At 38.4% G+C, this 21,756-nt stretch overlaps 1 protein-coding gene and 1 long non-coding RNA gene across 2 annotated transcripts in view; one reads left to right on the forward strand and one right to left on the reverse strand.

Moving 5' to 3' along the window:
* Positions 1-21,756, reverse strand: part of LY75 (lymphocyte antigen 75) — a 127,910-nt gene that overhangs the window by 5,301 nt on the left and 100,853 nt on the right. Inside the window, exons 35-38 of the mRNA XM_072751690.1 lie at positions 11,238-11,348; positions 4,930-5,046; positions 3,776-3,949; positions 2,137-2,163 (exon numbers count right to left, since the gene is read on the reverse strand). Coding sequence (XP_072607791.1) covers positions 2,137-2,163; positions 3,776-3,949; positions 4,930-5,046; positions 11,238-11,348 — 429 coding nt within the window. The remainder of the gene's footprint in view (positions 1-2,136; positions 2,164-3,775; positions 3,950-4,929; positions 5,047-11,237; positions 11,349-21,756) is intronic.
* On the forward strand, positions 11,344-17,346 carry LOC140598172 (uncharacterized). The gene is made up of 3 exons (XR_012000294.1): positions 11,344-13,800; positions 14,004-14,458; positions 17,025-17,346. It is a non-coding gene; the product is annotated as an uncharacterized lncRNA (long non-coding RNA).

Here is a 21,756-nt window from a genome sequence, read left to right on the forward strand (position 1 = left end):
GAATGGTTAGAATCAGGTTGACTATTATGGGATGGATGTCTAGAGTAAATGGAACTTGCATATACTGCCAGTAGGAATTAATTCACTGAAAAATTTGATGGTTCTACTAAAGATAAACATATTAGCTACCCAATGACCTTTGCAATTCTACTTTTTGGAATATATTCTAGGAGAATGACAAAATAGGTCCAAATGAGAATGTTCATAGGCACCTCTTACCATATTAGTACCAAACTAGACATGACCCAAATATACGTAACAAAAGATTGGGCAAATGGTGATATATTTATAAACTACGCAATAGTAGAATCAGTACAATACCTACAGAACATGGATAAATCTTTTTAAAAATCCTGAGTAAAAGAAGCCAGTAGAATTATATTTTGACAAACTGACAAACAACTGAGTTGTTTGTCAAAAAGAGTTGACAACTCTTACCTATGGTGATAGCATTCAATAGTGATAAAATTCAATAGTGGCTAACTCTGGGATAGGTGGTGGTAGGGCTACAGGACTTGAGGGAAATTTTTGGTGTAACATGTTCTGTATCCATTTGAGAGGTAGTTGACCAGGTGTATACAGAAGAAACCATCAAACTATACACTTCAGGTTTGTACATCTTGTACCTCAAAGACATTAAATGGGGCACCTGGGTGGCTCAGTTGGTTAAGTGTCTTGACTCTTGATTTCAGCTCAGGTTATGATTTCAGGATTTTGGTTTTTGGTTTTTTGTTTTTTTTTTTAATTTTTATTTATTTATGACAGTCACACAGAGAGAGAGAGAGAGAGAGAGGCAGAGACATAAGCAGAGGGAGAAGCAGGCTCCATGCACCAGGAGCCTGACGTGGAACTCGATCCCGGGTCTCCAGGATGGCGCCCTGGGCTAAAGGCAGGCGCCAAACCGCTGCACCACCCAGGGATCCCTGATTTCAGGGTTTTGAGATCAAGCCCCGTGTCTGGCTCCACGCTGAGCATGGAGCCTGTTTAGGACTCAACCCTTCTCCTTCCCTTTGCCCCTCCCCTCTCTTGTGTGTATGTGCATGCACTCTCTTTAAAGAAAAAAACAAAAATTATACATACAACCAATTGGCAAAAATCTGTAAGTTTTGTAACATTTCTGGGAATGCAAAATGGTACAATTCTTGTTAATATATCAATCAAAGTTGTATATCCACTTTAAATCCATCTATAGAATCCAATCTTTAGATGTATTTGTGCAAGGTAGAGTCACTCATTGCAGCACTGCAATAGCAAATGTTTTGAAACAAGCTAAGAAGGGTCTGGAGCTGTTTAAATAACTATGCCTATCCATACAATGGAAGAGTAATTTAGTTGTAAAAAAAAACGAAGTTCAATCTATAGGTAATGATACGGAGCAATATCTAGAGTATTTTAGTGAATAAATGGGGCAAAATAAGTCCTATATCTCAGCTTGCTTATTTTGGCAAAAGAAACACAAGACATTTAAAGAAGAAACTGAACTAGTGCCCAGTAAGGATATAGAATAGGGTAGATGGGAGCAAATGGGAAACAGACTTTTCAGCGTTTGCCTTATTATAATTTTGCTTTTTGAGCCATGTTAATATATTACCTGTTCTTTAAAAAAAAAAGTACATTTAGTAAACCCTTATGACAGGTACTTCATGAAGTATAATTATAACTGAGGCCAAATTTTTTAAAAATAAAAGACAGTAGGGATCCCTGGGTGGCGCAGCGGTTTAGCGCCTGCCTTTGGCCCAGGGCGCGATCCTGGAGACCCGGGATCGAATCCCACGTCAGGCTCCCGGTGCATGGAGCCTGCTTCTCCCTCTGCCTGTGTCTCTGCCTCTCTCTCTCTCTCTGTGACTATCATAAATAAAAAAATAAATAAATAAATAAATAAAAATAAATAAAAGACAGTAGAATCACTGCCTACAAAAAAGTCGGAAAAATTTTTTGGTGTTTAAAAAAATTCATACATAACTTGCAGTTATTTTTAGAATGTCAAGTCTTATTACTGAGCCCTTTCTAAATTCTTTAAAAAGTCATTCTACTTTATGTTATACAATTAATTTTCATGGGCCTTTAGTAATATTTCAACATTAGAATCTTAATATGTTTTTACTTGTGGAAAAAAAATTAAAGACTATTGCTTACCTGATAAGTACTTCTTTTCATATGGGACTAAAATACAAAAGAAAATAAAAATTAGAATTCAAGTACGCTTTATTCTAAGTTTGCCTTTAAACACTTTCAAAATAGTTAAAAACGAACCCCTTTAATTAATATAACACATATTTCTGTTGCTTGGTCAATTTTGTTTTCCATCTTGAACAAAGTTTTTGTTTGTTTTTTAAAGATGTAGAGGTCTAACCGCATTAGCTTGGTTGGTGGAAAAGGATTAACAAAAAAGTGATAAGATGAGGAAAAGTATTTTGGTAGAGTCTGTAGAAAACAAACCTAGTAAAATTAAAGTATACACCTGTGACCTCATTAGAATGGATTTGTTCACTATTTCTGATGTTTCAAAGTTATAATTAAAAATTTGGTTTCTATAATGGTATCTTGAGACTTAGTATATGAAAAGAACCAATTTTTAAAAAATCAATAAATATTGGAAATTGAAATCTATTACAATAAAACAATGAGAAAATTAATATAATTACTATAAACTGTAGCTAAAAACCCTGCTGAAGCAAAAAAAATGTAAAAAGGAAACATATTATTGGTTTACAGTAGAAGTAGGTGGGAAATACTAAAGAGGCAAAATGAGGAAGTGCCTATCATGTATCAAGCATCCCAAAATCACATTTTGAAATTTTAAGTGTTTTTAATGAGAAAAACATTATTTCTAAAACTTAGGACAAATTTTGGTGTTTAGCAAGAACATCAAAATATTGTGGGACATGGGACCCCTGCGTTGGTCAGCGGTTGGGCTCCTGCCTTTGGCTCAGGTTGTGATCCCGGGATCCAGGGATTGAGTCCCACATCAGGCTCCCTGCATGGAGCCTGCTTCTCCCTCTGCCTGTGTCTCTGCCTCTGTGTGTGTGTGTGTGTGTCTCATGAATAAATCTTTAAAAAAAAAAAAAACCCAATATTGTGTGACAATAATTTTGTTCATTAGAAAAAAGCATTTTTTGTAAACTTATTTTTTATTGGTGGTCAATTTGCCAACGTATAGAATAACACCCCGTGCTCATCCTATCAGAAAATAGCATTCTGATAGGGAAGAGGGGACAGCTGGAAGCCAGGGGTGCTGGGCTGATGGAGGGGCAGGGGCAGGTTCAGGGTTCACCCCTTGGGAGAGAAAGGGAAAAAAAAGCATTCTGATGGGTCAGAAGAAAAATTACACTTTAATTTAGAATCATTTATAAACTACACAATGCATTTCTTCATTTGCCTAAACAAAGGATGTTAGTACCCTTACAAGGTCAAATTCTTTGTAAATCTTAGAATTCTGGAGTCAGACATAAGTATTCGTCACCATTTCTGTTTAATCATATGCAAAGAGGCTATGATAAATACTTCAAACAATGGAAAATTTAAACTTCTTTCAGGCTCTAAATATAAGCAGGATAAAAGTATGCCTGGTTCACATGATCTGGTCCTACCTCTGAAATGTAAGAGAATTACACTGGACTCTGAGACTTGGGAGCAAACCATCCTACTGTGTTCTGAAGTCTGTCTTACTCCCTCTAATTTACTAATGCACACTTGTCTCAAAGAAAATCTTAAAACCAGCTCTACTTTCCGCACCCCTCCAGGAATGGAAAAATGTCTGTTCAGTTATACTTACTAGCTGCTTTACAAAGGGTTCCTTCCACAGAAGAAATTTCACAGTTTCCTTTTTTCCATTCCCCTGTCTTAGTGTGCAGAAAGGCACAGGTGTCCACCAAATCCTCACCATCTTCTCGGTCTGTCCACTTATCAAATGTCATATTGGACTTATCAAACCACTTGAAACTTTCATCTGTCAGTTAAGAATATTTTCATCATTATGACAGTTTTAAACTGTTACAGCCATAGAAAAGGGTCTAGAGTTAAAGGGAAATTAAATTACTAAGGTATGTTTGGTCAAACTTTTGGTTGTAGTATTTAAATTAGGACAAGCAAATCAAAGGTATTGGTTCAAGGAGCACCTCAGTGACTTGGTCAGTTAAGTGTCTGCCTTCAGTTCAGGTCATGATCCCAAGGTCCTGGAACTGAGCTCCCTGCTCAGCATTGAGTCTCCCTGCTCAGCATCAGGCTCCCTGCTCAGCATCAAGTCACTCTCCCACCCCCCACCCCCACCCCACAAGTGCCCCCTGCCATCTCTTTCTCACAAATAAATAAAACCTTAAAAAAAAAAAGGTATTGGTTCAAGAAGGTTCCATAGATGGGGCACGTGGGTGGCTCAGTTGGTTTAGTATCTGACTCGATTTCCGTTCAGGTCATGACCTCAGGGTTGTGAGATCAAGCCCTGCCTTGGGCTTTGCACTGGGGTTGGAGCCTGCAGGGAATATTTTCTTTCTCTCCTTTTCTCTCTCTCTCTCTCTCTCTCTCTCTCCCCCCCCTTTCTCCTCCTCCCCTCCCCCCTCTCTAAAAACAACAAACGAACAAAAAAAACGAAGAGGAAAATGAAAATAATATAGTAACATTTTCACTGGGAAATAGCCAAGAGAATTAAAATATTAATAGCAAACTTAGTTCCATTTTATTATGTAGGTATTATGAGCCTAAAAACCTGTTTTAATCCAGAAAAGAGAATCAACTTTGACTCTTCTGTGTGCAACACACTGAGCTGCTCAGGGAAAAGCCACTGTCAGGTCATGGGCTCACACTGAAAATACAACACCCAGATAGACACCACAGGGAACGCCAACTTGAATGAGAGAACTGAAGAATCTCAAAGTCCTCAATTTTATTACCATTTTTTTAAAAGTGATTTCCTACAAGATAAATATCACTTACCATCTGTGTCAAAAAACATGCCTAGGAGGATATCATCTGGGCCCTTCCATTGCTTTTTCAAAGTATCCAGTATAAAAGTATTTTCTTCTTCATTATGTATGCTTACCATGTCTGCTCCTGGATTTTTAGGTATAAAAAGTTAACATGTTCCCAAAATCAGTGAAAAATCACATGAAGTATATATAGAGATTATGCATTATTATAATACACTTACAGTAACATTACACATTTATACCTTTTTAAAATTTAGCTTGAGAATATGCACATTTCTGAAAATATATTCATGAGAAAAGTGAAATGATGGGATAAATTGGGCATTTTATACTCATTTCATTCACATAGAGTTGGTGATTTATAGAAAAGGGGACAAAACCATGGGAGGCTTGATCAATAAACATTTTTCTGCATCTTTCAACTTTACTTTTCCCCACTACCTCTTCCTCTAGTAATCATGGTTTCTCCCGGGCGCATCTCCCTGGTGTAGGGAGGAAAAGCTCTGACCGTACCCCGGAGAACTGAAGAGTACCAGGGCGACCTACCAGAGCAGCTCCAAGGCCTGGTGCAGTTCCAGCAGCAAGCAGTGTGGACTCTGCCTTCATGTGCCTGCTGCCGAAGTCTATGCCTTCCCATACTTTTCTTCGTGGTCCTTAGAAAGCCCTGGTTTTGGGAAATGGACTGCTAAGGAGGTCCTCATTCTCATTGGATAGTTAGTTGATCTTTCCTGGGACTCCTCCACGTAATTCAAGAGTAAAGAGCAGCAGCCATCTATATTTTATACGTTAGCTGTTGTCCTTACAATCTGTAAGCTACAGGTACACATCAGCACCCTATAAATAACAGGAGTAACTTTACTTTTCCAAGAGACATTTAACCCTGTTTCTTAGCCTAAACAAAGATTCTCTTGAAATTAAAAAACATTCCACTGTCTTAATTGAATAATACTTAGAAAATGCTAGTGGAGTTAGCTTCTTTCATGATATTCTATTTTTTTCAAGTGAAAACAGTTGAATAAATGATGACACCAAGGCTTGTACTCCTAGCAACCAGAAATCTGGTGGGGAGGGTTCACCTAATCCTGAGGAACGTAGAGAAGTAATGTAACAGCCTTCCAGCCATACTCAGGTAATTAAGGAATAGAGCATATAACCTTGGGGGTCCTGGGTGACTCAATCGATTGAGCAACAGACTCTTGATTTCAGCTCTGGTCATAATCTCAGGGTCCTGGGGCTGAGCCCTGCATCAAGCTATGTGTCAGACTCTCCGCTTGGCACAGGGTCTGCTTATCCCTCCCTCTCTGTTCTATCTCCCTCCCCCTTGCACATGTTCTCTCTCACTCTCGCTCTTGCTCTCAAATAAAATCTTTAAAAAAAAAAAGTTCCTAAGAAACATGTGACTTTCCAGCCTCAGTAATTTAAAAGTAACAAATTTTCCTATTTTCCAGTATTTTTAAACATATTTTAAACTTTGCAGACTCTCTGTACTACAACTAATATAACTACACACGGAAATGAGGAAGTCTAGCCTCCTATTAAATTACATCCCTCCAAAATCAGCTTGACTTAACAAAGTCTCCTGAAAATGTCAGAATATTGTCTTATAGTTCAGTGCAGTGGTTCTCCAACTGGAGCAAGCATCAGAAGCACCTGGAGGACTTGCTAAAACAATAGAAGGACACATCCAGAGTTTCAGATTCAGCCAGAGATGAGGCCTGAGAATTTATATTCCTAACAGGTTCCCAGGTGAAACTATGCTGTTCCAGGGACCACACTTTGAGAATTATAGGAGGCTTACATCACAGGCTACTATATTTATGACATCAGACTAAAATTGATAGTAGTTTCATAATAAGTTAACAGTTAAAGGGAAAGACAGAGCTCCTGGGCAGCCCGGGTGGCTCAGCAGTTAAGCGTCTGCCTTCAGCCCAGGGTGTGATCCTGGAGACCTGGGATCGAGTCCCACGTTGGGCTCCCTGCATGGAGCCTGCTTCTCCTTCTGCCTGTGTCTCTGCCTCTCTCTCTATGTGTGTCTCTCATGAATGAATAAATAAAATCTTAAAAAAAAAAGAGCTCCTATTACGTACTGATATGGTAAAAAAAGAAAAGTTGTATTAGGTGATCACTACCACATCTTCTAAAAGAGGCTTACAGAAAACAATTTTAACTATAGGGAAAAAGAAAATTAGGGACAAAAAAATCTCCCCCAAACCATACTGTATTGTTAAAGAAGAAAATCCCAAACTGGGCAGACTAAAGCTCCATTATAAATAAAGCAGCAGACACCTTAATAGAAGAAAAAATTGGTTTCAAGATTGTAAAAAAGACAATTTACCCTCCCAGAAGCAAATATAAACACAAGAAATGTGTGAAAATGCAATCTCACTAGTAAAGTAATGAAAATTAAAAATAAGCAGACTTCCAGGCTTACAGATTAAACAGTCTGGCCTTAGGTATAACAACGTAGGAACTCATACGTTGGGTTAGGTGGAGTAAAAATTAGTATAGCCTTTTTGGAAACTATTTGGCAAGATGTGTCAAAAGCCCTAAAAACACATTATTTGACCCACCAATCGTTAACAATTATGCTAAAACAGTCATAGGCCCTGTGCTCAACCATTAATGTTCATCACACATGTATGACTGTGAAAGACTGAAAATAATAGCCAATATTAGAAGATTAACTAAATCAATTATGGGATTTCTATATATGAGATTAATGTAGTTAGTACAAAATAAACATTGTATTTTTACTGCCATAGACATTTTTAAAGAAAGATGCAGATTACGGGGCAGTTTCCCAAATATCCCTTTTCTTACATATTAAAAAAAAGAGCAAGCATTTATTATTATAAATTTGCCTGGGATGGGGGAGAAGTCTACGATACTTACCAAAATATTAACAGTCATTACATTTCCTTAGGGCAGTGCAATTTAGAGTGACTTTGTTTTATTTTATTTTTAAGATTTATTCATTCATTTTAGAGGGAGAGAGACAGTACATTGGGGTGGGGCAGAGGAACAGAAAGAGAGAGAGAGACTCTCCAGCAGACTCCCTGCTGAGTGAGGAGCCTGATGTGTGGTGCTTGATCCCACAACCCCAAGAGCATAACCTGAGCCAAAATCAAGAGCTGGATGCCCAACAACTGAGCCAAGTGGGCACCCCTGGTTTTGTTTTATTTTTAAAATATCTGCATATGTTTTTCTCATTTTGTATAGTGATCTGCATAAATCATGCTATTACCAAAAATCTTCAAAAGAAAAAAAAAAAGACTGACCTTTAAAATACTTCATACTTTAATCCAAAGTTAGGATTCAATGAGGTTCCCAGAGTCATTTATCAATTTTTAAAAACTCTATGATGGTTTTCTTATCATTTCCAGCTGCCTGTCTGTTAAATGTCACAGAGACTTAAGCTGTTTTACCCTGATACTTAGTTGTACTTACTTGTGAAATGTGACCGAAATGCCACTCTAGAAAAATTCTCAAGGGAAGTATTTAACTAGGTTATAGTTTAGGCTTAAGTGTTTAGAGATGAGTTTTTCATCCTTTTCTTTGACCTTGTGGCAGCCAATGGAACTTTAACGATTCTTAACACTGTAATCTAATTAAATACTGTATAAACTTAAATTACTGTGTCAGGCAAATAAGACACACTTTCATTTTCTTTAACAAATGACAGCATAAGTCCCTGAAGAATGCAAGTGCTCAAGAAAATTTTTTTACAGTGCATTACCAGTGACAGTACCTGCTGAGATGTAATTTGGGTGTTTAATTCTTTTTATAGCTAGTGACATAGTTCACAAATCACAAAAAGGAAAGACTGAAAATATTTATTTTTTCTGTTAAAATGATAACATAAAGGTAAATGTTGCAAAATAAAAATTTTAGCCTCTCACAATTATTTTCCTTATTATGAATAATAAAAAGAGAGCGATATCAAGTAAATTAGCACAAATCCCTGGAAATATTTCTAAATATAGCTCTCTGCAGCCCAAAAGGTAACAAGCACTTGTTTTCTAAACCCCTAATGATACGCTTAAGACAGGGTTTTATACAGCTGGGAAGATTTTACAAATCCAAATGTATATTCTAGTATTCCTTCTGCTTTTTCTTCTTCATACATAGCAAACCTTGAATTCATGTCCATCTACTATTCTAAACCAAAACACTACTACTCTAGTCAAAAATAAATACCAGCATTAATTTTAGCTAATTTTCTGATTCATCAATAAACTGAATATTTCCAGAGTAGAAACAAATATGGAAGAGTATCAAATAAATGGTAAGGTTAACAGAAATGTATGAGGAAGCTTAAAAAATGTAAACATTAAAACAAACTGAATTGATAAATTTTTAACTGGGGAAAAGATGTATTTTTTTTTTAGACACAAGATAAATTTTAGAAGCAAATTTGTACATAACATTTTAAAATTCTAAATGGCTAACCTCCTTGAACAAGCAGAGTTAATGGACTCTGAAACAAGCGATCAAGGTAAAGTCACAATGTTGCTAGGTGTTTTCAATTTTGTTTTGTTTGCTAAAGGAAAATGGCAAATACAAAAACAAAACCAAAAACTCTCACTACACTTGAATTGTAGAAGTCAGTCAGTCAACAAGTATTAATTATGCATCTGTATTGGAAGCAGTTGCTTAACTGCTAAAGATAAATATTAAAGCTGGACAGTGAACTCTGACCTGTGGTTCAGGAGCATGTCTCTCCTTAGTGCTCAGCCTCCAATATAATTTCTGTTATTGAAATTTATATCTAAGTATACCTAACATAAGTGATTTCTTCAAAAAGAGATGGAAAATTGTTATGGGAAAACCTCATTCAAAAAATTCCTATTATTCACAGCAGTGGATCATGTGACTCTTGATCTCCTGGTTGTGAGTTCAAGCTCCATGTTAGGTGTAGAAGTTACTTAAAAATAAAATCTTCAAAACAAAAATTCCTTTTATTCAGTTTCTGTAAAATGAAACCATACTGGTAGGTTGGAAATTTTGTCTGGTTCTCAAAGAGCTAATGTTCTACACCATTTGGCAGGTGTATGAGTTTCTCAAAGGGAACAATATGTATTGAGTACTATATGGCACTTCATAGGATTAAAAATGTCTATACCTACATTCATTACTTCTATAATAAATGAGTATGATTTGATATTCTACCAAAATGTCATATTGGTTGGTTGTCAGAAAATTATGGGGTTTTGTAGGTAAAGGGCATTTCTAAATGCTGGAGTTATTAATAAACCTAAGATCAAATTTAATGAAATGATCAAGAGATTTTAGATCTCATGGAGTAGTAAAAAGCATTTCTAAAGGATCAAGGACTCTTATATCACCATATCATAGCTATCTCGGTTGAAAAAAGATGCTATTTAGGGGAGCCTGGGTGGCTCAGTGTTGAGCATCTGCCTTTGGCTCAGGGTGTGATCCCGGGGTCCTGGGATCGAGTCCCACATTGGGCTCCCTGCAGGGAGCCTGCTTTTCCCTCTGCCTGTGTCTTTGTCCCTCTGTGTCTCTCATGAATAAATAAAATCTTAAAAAAAAAAAAAAGATGCTATTTAACCTCCTAGTTTCAGTTTGAACTTATGAGAATCACAATTAGAGGCTTCACAACAAGGATGCACTTGGTGCCCAACAGCCAAATATGTAAAAAGCACCCAGGCACACCTTTTTAAAAATGACATTTTTATTTGAAATATTTCACAATGCAAAGTGGTATTTTCCAGAAAACATTGAGCGTATCTGCTGGCAAAGAGCCTTCTTCCCTAACGTCTCTACCACAGGTTCATTTCACGGTCCCATCTGACTTGTGCCCACACCGAGTACCCAAAAGGGCTCCTTCAGGGCAGAACAGTGATCACAAACTATGGTCCTAAAATCTGATCCAACCGTGTTTGAATCCTGGCTCTGCCAGTTATTACCGGCATGACCTTGAACAAATAACTGAACTTAATTTCTCCCCTTGATAAAAGGAAGCTAATGAGAAACTACCTGCTGGGTATGTTAGAATGGCTATACCTGGGCAAAGGATCCGAAGTGCCTGCACAGTGCTCTGCACAGATGTGCACATGACAAAGGTCCTGCTGTGGCTAAGTTCCTGGCAGACAGCTCTGGACAGGGGGGCCGAACAGCAGTCTTCCAACTCAGAGGTTAAATATATACCCAAGTCCAGTGTGCAGCTTGGGTGTTATACAGACTGTTACAAGGACCCAGGTGAAAGTGAAATATGACAAAACCATTTTTTTAAAGAAATTAGTGAACACCATTTATGACTGTGGAAAAAAAAAAAAAAAAGAAGTTCCTTACCATGGTCAGTACATTGACTTCTGACGTCCTCTATGCTTTCTAGGTTGACGGCTTCTTTAAGAAAAATGTAACAACTGTCTTGGAACCTAACCCAGGTAGATGAAGGACAGTCTGTATGGGAAAAGAGAAACATTATTAAACAACTTGGGAAGAATTCCACAAATTCCGAAAGATCAAGAATATTACATTTTCATAGAAAAAAAAAGAATTTAGCCACAAAGCTCTCTGTTAAAATAAGACATTGACTAGTGTGATAGTAATTTATTTTTCTCCATTCTACATATGGGAAAGGGGCGATGTGCCAGTGATTCTCTTCTGATTTGACAGAGCAAAGTTACAAGTCTTTAGGGTGTTTAGGATCTCAGACTTGTAAATTACAGCATTATTACCAAGGCAACTGACTATCAAGAAGGACAACCAATCAGAATTACAAGGTTTTTGAAGGTTATCTTTGCAGTATATAGAAACAATTTCAAAAGTCTCAAGAGTTTTACAAGATCTTTTTTAAAAATTATACTTCCAAGAGCAGAGACAAGTTGCTACATTATGAATATTCAGACAAGTTTTCATGTTACACAGGAAAACAAGATTGATGTTCTTATGAATGTTCTTAGTTCAACACCTCATCAAAGCAGATTCCTTGAACTAGTTCTATGAAACAGAACCGTATCTCCTCCTCTGTTGCTGTAGAGTGGAATGGCACCTCCTTCGCCTCTATCTTGATCTGGGTTTTTTTGTTGTTGTTCATTATAAATGTGCATATTTTTAAGCCTTGGCTCTGGAATTTCGTTAGCATGAATTTATTTTCAAAAGTAAGCCTTTAAGAGTTTGATTTCACTGGCAAGATGGAGAAAAGGAGGATTTTACTGAATTTCGGTGAATAAAAAAAGCATTGATCTTCCCTATTCTCTTAGGTCTATGTAGGGAAAATTACCATGATATTTTTTTACCTAGTTTTATTTTAAGTTCTATATGTGTTGTAACATTAATGTAAACAAGTAAAAAGAATGCCTTACTGAAAAGATGAGAACTTAACCATCAGCTATGTTCATCTAAACTCAACAAGCTTGACTTTACTAAACTCAGAATATGGCGGAGACCATTACTTGTCTCCTACTTGAACACGGCACTTTTTTTTTTCCTGGTGCATTTATTATTATTTTAAATTTTTTTTGTGGGTTCTTTTTTTACGTTGGCTTCTTATACAGCACAGAATACATGTCCACCAAGCTAAGTTATTTTCCTATCTTCCAGTAACTTCTGGATAATGAGCTCTGGGCTGAAGTGAAAGGTGCAGAACTGCCTTTAAAAGGGAATATGCTCCCTGGATCATACTTCCCCTTTCCCACTGGTGAAAATGTCATTAGCCATCCTTAATCATGTCAATAATGGAAACAGCCTAGGAATAGCAAAGCTACAAGACAGAAGGATCCTACATGGAGCCATCATATCACACTCAGATTGCTATGAGAGAAAAAATAAACTACTATTTTGTTAAGCCATTGCTAATTCAGATCATTGTTGCAGCAGCTGGGTCAGTAACCTAGATAATACCACAGACTACTTAAAATTGTCCCCATGATGAGACCCGCAACGTTCCCCACCTCATACTGCTACATTTAGTAGTTAAATCATCCAAGATGGGGGCACCTGTCCAGCTGGTTCAGGCAGTGGAATATGCGACTCTGGATTCTAGGATTGTAAGTTTTAAGCCCCACATTCTGTGTAGAGAATCCTTAAAAATAAAATCTTTAAAAAATTTAAAAATCATTCAAGATGTACTAGCACGAGAGTAGGTGTCTCAAGATACAATTTATTTTGTATACAGGTTTTTTTTTTTTTTTTCCTTCCTGCTGTTCTATAAGTACTGGGCATTACACATGTGACTACCTTGGCTTGAATTCTGGTAGTAATCTAGAACTTTCTCATTGTGGTGGCTTAAAGGTAGTTGGTAGGGGTATTTTAGCAACATTGAGTTAGGAAAAAAAAAAAAACCTGGCTGTAAAATTATATGAGCAGTACGATCCCAGGAGTTAAAAAGCAAGAAGTCCACAAATGTTTAAGAATTGGAGAAGCCAGACACACCTATAGGGGCAGGGCTTAGGGAGGGCCTGAAAACAGGGTGCACAGTTGAAGGTCTGTAAGTGAAACAGCTAGGCCCTTAGATCCTCTGTCTGAGAAACAGTACTCAGCCATCCTACTTTCACTATATACTGCTGCTGCCCTCTTTGAAAGTCTGGTCCTTACTCAGAGGAACTCTTTTAGATCTAACATATAAGTGAAATCACATGGTATTTGTCTTTCTCTGACTTAGTTCACTTAGCAAAACATCCCCTTGGTCCATCCATGTTGTCACAAATGGCAAGATTTCATTACTTTATGGCTGAGTGATATCCCACTGGTGATGTATAGATCTTTATTCATCTGTGGATGGACACGGGTTGCTGCTGTATCCCAACTACTGTAAATAACGCTACAGTAAACATAGGGATGCATATATCTTTTCTAATTATCTTTTGTTTTGGGGGGTAAATACCCAATAGTGGAATTACTAGATCATATGGTAATTCTATTTTTATTTTTATTATTATTTTTTTTTAATTTATTTTTTTTTAATTAATTTTTATTGGTGTTCAATTTACCAACATACAGAAAAACACCCAGTGCTCATCCCGTCAAGTGTCCACCTCAGTGCCCGTCACCCATTCCCCTCCAACACCCGCCCTCCTCCCCCTCCACCACCCCTAGTTCGTTTCCCCGAGTTAGGTAATTCTATTTTTAATTTTTTGAGGAACCTCAACAAACTGTTTTCCACAGAGGCTGCACCAATTTGCATTCCCACCAACAGTGCATGAGAGCTTTTTTTTCCTTTTTTTCCACATCCTCACCAACACCGGTTATTCTCAAGGTAGTTTTAAATTTCCTCTTTGATTTCTTCATTGACCATGGGTTGTTTAGTAGCATGTTGTTTAGCCTCCACATGTTTGCAGGGTTGGGGTTTTTTCCCCCATTTTTTTCTTATACTTCATATCTAGTTTCATACTAGATATGTTATTGGAAGAGACACTTGATCCAATCTCAAGCTTTTTAAATTTACTGACACTTGTTTTGTGGCCTAACAGGTGATCTATCCTGGAGAAAGTTCCACGTGAACCTGGAAAGAATAGATCTTCTGCTGCTTTGTTCTTTATGTGTCTACTAATTCCATCTGGTCTGATGTGGTAAGGCCACTGTTTCCTTATTTTCTGTCTGGATGATCTGTCCATTGATGAACGTGGGGTGTTAAAATTCCCTCCTATTATTGCATTACTGTCAGTTTCTCCCCTTAGGTCTGTTAATATTTGTTTTATATATCTGGGTGCTCCTATGTTGGGTGTACAGATATCCATAATTGCTAGATTCTCTTGCTGGGCTGATCTCTTTATCATTATCTTCTTTGTCTCTTGTTATAGTCTCTCTTTTAAAGTCTGTTTTGTCTGATATTATAAGTATTACTACCCAGCTTTCTTTCCATTTCCATGTAATGTTTTTTTCCATTCTTTCACTTTTGGTCTACGTGTCTTGAGGTCTGAATCGAGTCTTGAAGGCAGCATATAAATGGGTCTTGGGTTTTTTTGGTTTGGGTTGTTTTTTTTAAGGAAGCTCTATGTCTGGTATGGGGCTTGAACTCACAGCCCCAAGAACAAGAGTCGCATGCTCTACCAACTAAGCCAGCACAGCAGGTGCCCCAGTCATTTTATTTTATTTTATTTTATTTTATTTTATTTTATTTTATTTTATTTTATTTTATTTTTTTATTTTATTTTATTCTTTTTAATCTATTCAGTCACCCTATATCTTTTTGATTGGAGCATTTTGATCATTTACATTTAAAGAATTATTGATAGCTATGTACTTAGCACCAGTTCTTTCATTGCTTTATGGTTGCTTTCATCGTTTTCCCAGTTCCTTTCTTCTCTTGCTCCTTCCCTTGTGATACACTTTTTTTAACGTTATGTTTGGATCCTTTTCTCTTTACTTTTTTTTGTGTACCTATTACAGGTTTTTGGTTTGTGGTTACCATGAGGTTCCTATAGAAGCATCCTATGTATATAGCAGTCTATTTTAAGTTGATGGTCGCTAAAGCCTTTTTTTTTTTTTTTAAGATTTTATTTATTCATGAAAGAGAGAGAGAGAGAGGCAGAGACAGGCAGAGAGAGGAGCAGGCTCCACGCAAGGAGCCCGGTGTGGGACTGGATCCGGGGCCTCCAGGATCACGACCAGGGCTGAAGGCGGCGCTAAACCGCTGAGCCACCCGGGCTGCCCTCAACATGTTCATGTTAGACTTTTCACCATGTCTCAAATATTTCCTTTGTTTTTTCCCATATTTTAATACTCTTGGTTCGCCATACTATAATCTTGTTCTTTCTGGTTTATTATCTACTCTTTAGGTTTTAAGAATCTGCTGTTAGATCCGTCTATTGAGTTCATAATGTCAGTGGGTTTTTTTTTTTCAGTTATGGAATTTCAATTCATTTTTATTTATATAGTTTCTGGACCTCTGGTGAAATTCTCAATTTTATTATCTATATTCTTGAACTTAACTATAGTTATTTTAAAGTCCATTTCTGATAACTAATTTCTGGGTTGCCTTTTGGTCTATTTTTGTTTCTTTTCTCCTTTAACCTATTTCTTATAATGCTTGGTGCATGGGTTTTTGTTTTTGTTTGTTTGTTTTAAATCAATTAAGACACTGTGCAGGAAAAAAAATGTAGAGGCCCTAGATGATGTTACTCTCCCCCTAAAGGGAACTCTGGCAGGCAGTTTGGGTATTGACAGTGACATTAATACAATCAAGGATTGAGTTGACCTGGGGAGGTGTAGCCTTTGGGAGGCTCAATATCCATGAATCCCAATAAAAAGCCTGGGAACTAAGCAGAGCCTCTCTTCTTTGGCCAGTTAAAACTCAAATTTTGCCTCCTTAACACCCTGAGACTGCCCAAAACTCTGCAGATTTTGGCAACTCTCATAAAGGGAAAAGTTAATACACACAATGTTGGGCTCACCTCAGCAGCTCTCTGGTGCCTGCAAATATGGTTTTAATGGAATTTCATCTAGAGTTTCTAGTTGTTCTTCTCACCCAGTGATAGCCCAAAGCAGAGTTCCCTTTCTCACACCTTTGAATAGGTTATTAACAACTGTTCTTCCATCTACCCATCACCCATCTAGTGAACATTTACTGAGCAACTCCTATATGTCAGGTATAATGGTCAGTGCCAAGGAGTAAAGAGAAAAGGATATAAAGAGGAATGAGTCCTTCATGTAAAGTGCTCAGTCTGATGGAAGAGTCAGACACATGCACATAACAGATATTACAGAGGTATGATAGGTAAAATGCTATATAAAACAATAAAAGAAAGAGTAAATAACTTTTAAAGTCAGGAAATACTTCAAAAAGAAGGAAATAATTTGAGCTACAACTTACAGGATAAAAGAGTTTGTCATGTACAAAAGGAAAAAGAAAAAGAAATTCCAAAACAGAGGGAGTATCATAGAAAACACAATGACAAGCACCTAGAAAGGAGTCAAATATTCAATGAGTGAAGTAGGCTGGTCTCTTCCCTCCTCTCCTTCCTCCTACCAGATAATGTTTTATATGTTAAGACATGATAGACAAAACAAACAGTCACTTCCAGAATGAAACTCAAACAGAAAGTCACAAGGGCAAATGCAAATTTTTATTTTCTTTTTTCTTTCTTTTCCTATTTTGTTCTGATTCATTTTGTTCCCTTCTCTTTATCTTTATAGGGTTAAAAAACCACCACTTAAATGGAAACAGACTCCATTACCATGGTTGATGACACCTGAAACACCTTTCTATATCACTGGAAATTCTTGAATCACAGGCTGACAAATGTTGTCATATTATTTCTAGTCAAAGCTACACATAATATTTTCTACTGATAACTCAAGAATATAAAAAATAAATTTTGCAATTCGGTTTTTATATGGAATAAAGCAAGTCTATTAAATACACAAAAATACAATCAACACCAAATGATGTTAACTTACAAATTACTTCTTTGCACACTTGTAGTTCTTATGCTTTATAAAAGCTTTATAACTCTTCTATACTGTCTATTGGTTAAAGTATACTCTTATTTCAGAGGCAGCTCGTGTGTCAGAAGTGTCCAATCCTCATCTTCTTGTAACCTCTGACTCGTCTGAACTTCTAATAACATGTATGAGATGCTTTCTGGCTACAAAGACTAAACTTGCTAGATTACTGCAGTGATAGAGATTTGCTGTAAGGATACTTGGGATAATAAGAACTCTGAAGGTTTTAGCTCAGTAAATAGGCCTCGTAGGGTTTTTATACTAGGAACTCCCTTGAGCGCTGCCTAGCCTAGAGCAGTCATTCTTTGATTTAGGCAATTATCCCTGTTTCGATTAGTTGTGGCTCGAGCAGTGAGGATAAGATGACACAAGCCATGGGGACCCATGCGTAAGAACCACAGGTAGCCATTATTCTTGGAAAAGGGGCTGTGTTACCCTTTGGAGACCAACACACGTTCATATGGCACTGATCAAATTCTGCTCTGTGTGCCAGTTATCTGATATTTACCCTGTTTTCCCAATTGGACTGTTAACTGCATGACAACAGAAACCATTTCTTAAATTGCAGTGTCCCCTCCTTAATAACTATCCTAGCGCCTTGTACCTGACACGAGAGAGCATGCAGGGGACACATTAAGCTGTGGAGAAGCCTGGCGCTGACTCCATCGTGGATATGATACTTAACCTCACTGCGCCCTAGTTTCCTTATTTGTAAAACGAGGATAACAAGAGTACTTATTCTTATGACGGTTGTTGTGAGAAAGATGTTCCAGGTGCTTCCTAGATGCCACAGCGAACAAAAAGGAAAAAGAATCCTGCCGTCCTAGAGCTTATGTTTAGTCGAGGCAGATACACCAAGGCAAGACATGAGGGGTGGTATTTTATATTTAGCTGATGTATTAGCAATCTGTTGCAAATAAGCAACTTAAAACAACTAAAAACCTTTATCACAGTTCCTCTGCATCAGGAATCTGGAAGCAGCTGTCTAGCTGGGTCATTCTGGCTTGGGGTTTCTCATGAAGTTGCAGCCAAGCTCTCTGCTAGGGCCGCAGCCATCTGAAGACTGAGCTAGTTGAAGGATAAGCCTCCAAGAAGGTTCCTTCAGATGGGTGGTGGGTTGGTGCTGGCTGTGAGTAAGTGGCCAAGGTTCTCACCATGTGGACTTCACAGGGTCGCCTGAGGGTCCCCATGACATACAGGTGACTTCTCTCAGAGCAAATGATTCAAATGAGAACAAGGGAGAAGTGCAATAGCGTTTATAATCCAGCCTTGAGGGTCACACTCTGTTATTTCTGCAATATCCTATTGGGTACAGAGGTCACCCCTGTTCAGTGCTGGGGTGCACTACACAAAACTATGAATACCAGGAGGAAAGAATCACTGGGGCCATCTTGGAGATGAGCAAGCAAAGATGGTGATAAGTACTGAGGAGAAAAGTTAAAACAGAGAAGCAAGGGACACCTGGGTGGCTCAGCGGTTGAATGTCTGCCTTTGGCTCAGGTCGTGATCCCAGGGTCTGGGATTGAGTCCCACACTGCGCTCCTGCAGAGAAGCAAGATCCTGAATGTAGAACAGGGGTTAGAGCTGCAGTTTTAGAAAGGCGTCTTTTTTTTTTTTTTTTTTAAGATTATTCACTCATGAGAGACACACAGAGAGAGGCAGAGTCCCAGGCAGAGGGAGAAGCAGGCTCCCTGCGAGGAGCCCAATGTGGGACTCAATCCCGGGACCCCAGGATCACGACCCAAGCCAAAGGCAGATGCTCAACCACTGAGCCACCCAGGCACCCCTAAAAGGTGTCTAAGAAAGATCTCATTATCAAGGTAACATGTAAAAAGTCTGAGTGAGCTGAAGGGAAAAAGCCACATGGAAGTCTGGGTCAGACAGGGAATAGCAAACGTGGGCCCCTGAGATGGGAATGAGGATGATGACGATGATAAAGAGGATTGCAGCAACTCAAAGACCACTGTTGAATAATTAAATAAGCAATACACAGCAAGACCAAAAAAAAAAAAATTGAGAAGCTATGGCCATAAAAATACAAAACAAACTGTTCACTTCCTCAAAATTTTCAACTGCCTTCCCCTTTGGTTCATTTCAGCACTAGCAGTAACCCCAGTTGATTCAGCCCCAATCCCTTCTTATGCTACCGGTCAGTGTGTGCCCCCGAAACAAGCTTTAAAACGACTCAAGACATATATTTTTACTCTGAATAAGAAACGTGTTCAAGCAGAGGCTGGACGCGTCTTGTGAGGAGAGCTGCTGAAGTGCATGCACTCCATGAGCAGAAAGCTAAGCTAAGCCTTGCGCGATGCTAAATTATCAGCTATAGTTATGCTATAATCCTGTTATCCTTAAAAACCTGCCTCCCAAAATACTGCCATAAGTTTTCAATTACAGGTTCTGTAATATCTTCCTTAAAAATATATTTTGCCAAATACACTTCACACACACACAGCCTGTGCACAATGTTCTCTGCAAAGTTCTTTTCTAGCACTTACTTCTTCACAGCTGTCCTGAAAGATAGGTCATTAATAATGCACCTAAGTGGCTCTTTATGGATTTTTTAAAGATTTTATTTATTTATGCATGAGAGACACACACACAGAGAGGCAGAGATACAAGCAGAGGGAGAAGCAGGCTCCATGTAGGGAGCCCAACGTGGGACTTGATCCTGGGTCCCCAGGATCATACCCTGGGCTGAAGGCAGCGCTAAACCGCTGAGCCACCCGGGCTGCCCTCTTTATGGATGTTATAACTTTATAATTCCATTGACTCAATATTTATAGAAATTTAGGAGCCTGATAAAAATTTTAAAAGCTTGCACTTAAGATTCCAAAAGTTTCTATACAGATCCTCTGCCTGAAATTACCATGTGCTACAGAATACAACAGCATATCTCCAGGAATATTTGGCATTACAGTCAGTTCTAGAGAACTCTCTGTTCCCTTATAATTTCTTTTAAGCAACCAGCACAGCATAAGAGGAAGTGATCCTTGGGAAATACTTGTTCTGAATGTTAACAAAGTGAAGGCAAAGACTGCATTCTTCCCCCTGGTCAGTAATAAAACCTTCACCTTTCTCCAGTTGAGATATGAGTCACAGTCACTTGGCTTCCACAAGAGCAACTGTGGCAGAGACCGAGAAAGAAGAGGAGCTGTTTGTTATAACATATGGAGGCAGGAGTAGGGTTCCAAGTCCCTGACTAACCTAGGGGACCTGTGGCTGTAGTCTGGGCTCCAAAATCTCCCTGAATCCCAAGGAAATCAGCCACTCTGACACTCCACTCCCTCTCCACATCACCCTCCCCAACCCACCTTCCAAGAGGTCCACCTCCACCTTTCTCCCCTGCAGTCACTTTGTAGAAGAGCTGTCATGAGATTTATTTATAGAATGGGGGTGCCAGCGTTCCTCTGCGGCTTTCTCATCGGGCAGCACTGGTCCATTTTCTTATAGGTTCAGTCTCAGGATCTGCCCTCAAAATCCAAAATAACCCACAAACAAAATAAGTATTTGATATGTATCATAAAAAATTGTGGACAAGAACCCTACTGCAAAACTAGTTTTCAATGCAGAAACACACTTTTTAAACACTTCTCAACAATGAAAGAAGTCCTGAGATAACGCCTAACTGTAATTTCACTTTTTCATTAGAAGAAACATTCTCAAAACTTACAAAAATTTACCTGAGATCATTTCCCCTGAAATACCACTGTGCCATCTACAAGAATTAGAAAAAGCCACATCAATGAATTAAGACGATTTAATGCTTTGAATTCAATTGTGAGATCGGTTCATGACAGAAATAAAATAATAATCAAGTGCTCGGAAGAAGACAGAAGAGGGGCGTGCCATAGAGAATTGGGCCATTGAGGGAAGGCCTGACAAAGTGACACATGAACAGATATTTTTGAATGACGTGGGTGGGGGCAGCCATGCCAAGGATAGGGGAAGGGGAGGATGGTCTGGGCAGAGGAGCCAGCAGGTGGCTGAGTCTCCAGGGGCCCAGTGTGGATAAACAGTGAACAGCAGGGAGAGTGGTAAAGTGGTGAGAGCCAGGAAGGCAGGGGCACCCTCCTCCAGGGCCTGTAGGCTGCGGCGATTCAAAATGAGTGACCTAGATTCTGATCCACAGGATGACCACAGCTGGAGGACTTCTCGGAATATGCTTAAAAATTCACTCATCTCAGGCCCAGGGGAAATCACCTACCCAATAAGCACACCGATCACCCACGATGGGAACAAGCACCATTACAGGAGAACTTTCTAAAAAGGATCCCATGGAAACTTACTCGGGAATTTAAAAAATATTTTGTTCATTGTGATTTTCAAGATAATAGTTAAGAACATAAGATCACTTATGCTAATAAACTCCGAAACAACAGAGAATGGTAACAACGATTTCCATTTCAACCTTAAACTTCTA

This window comes from Vulpes vulpes, chromosome 3 (genome assembly GCF_048418805.1).
Source record: "Vulpes vulpes isolate BD-2025 chromosome 3, VulVul3, whole genome shotgun sequence".
Taxonomy (NCBI): Eukaryota; Metazoa; Chordata; class Mammalia; order Carnivora; family Canidae; genus Vulpes; species Vulpes vulpes.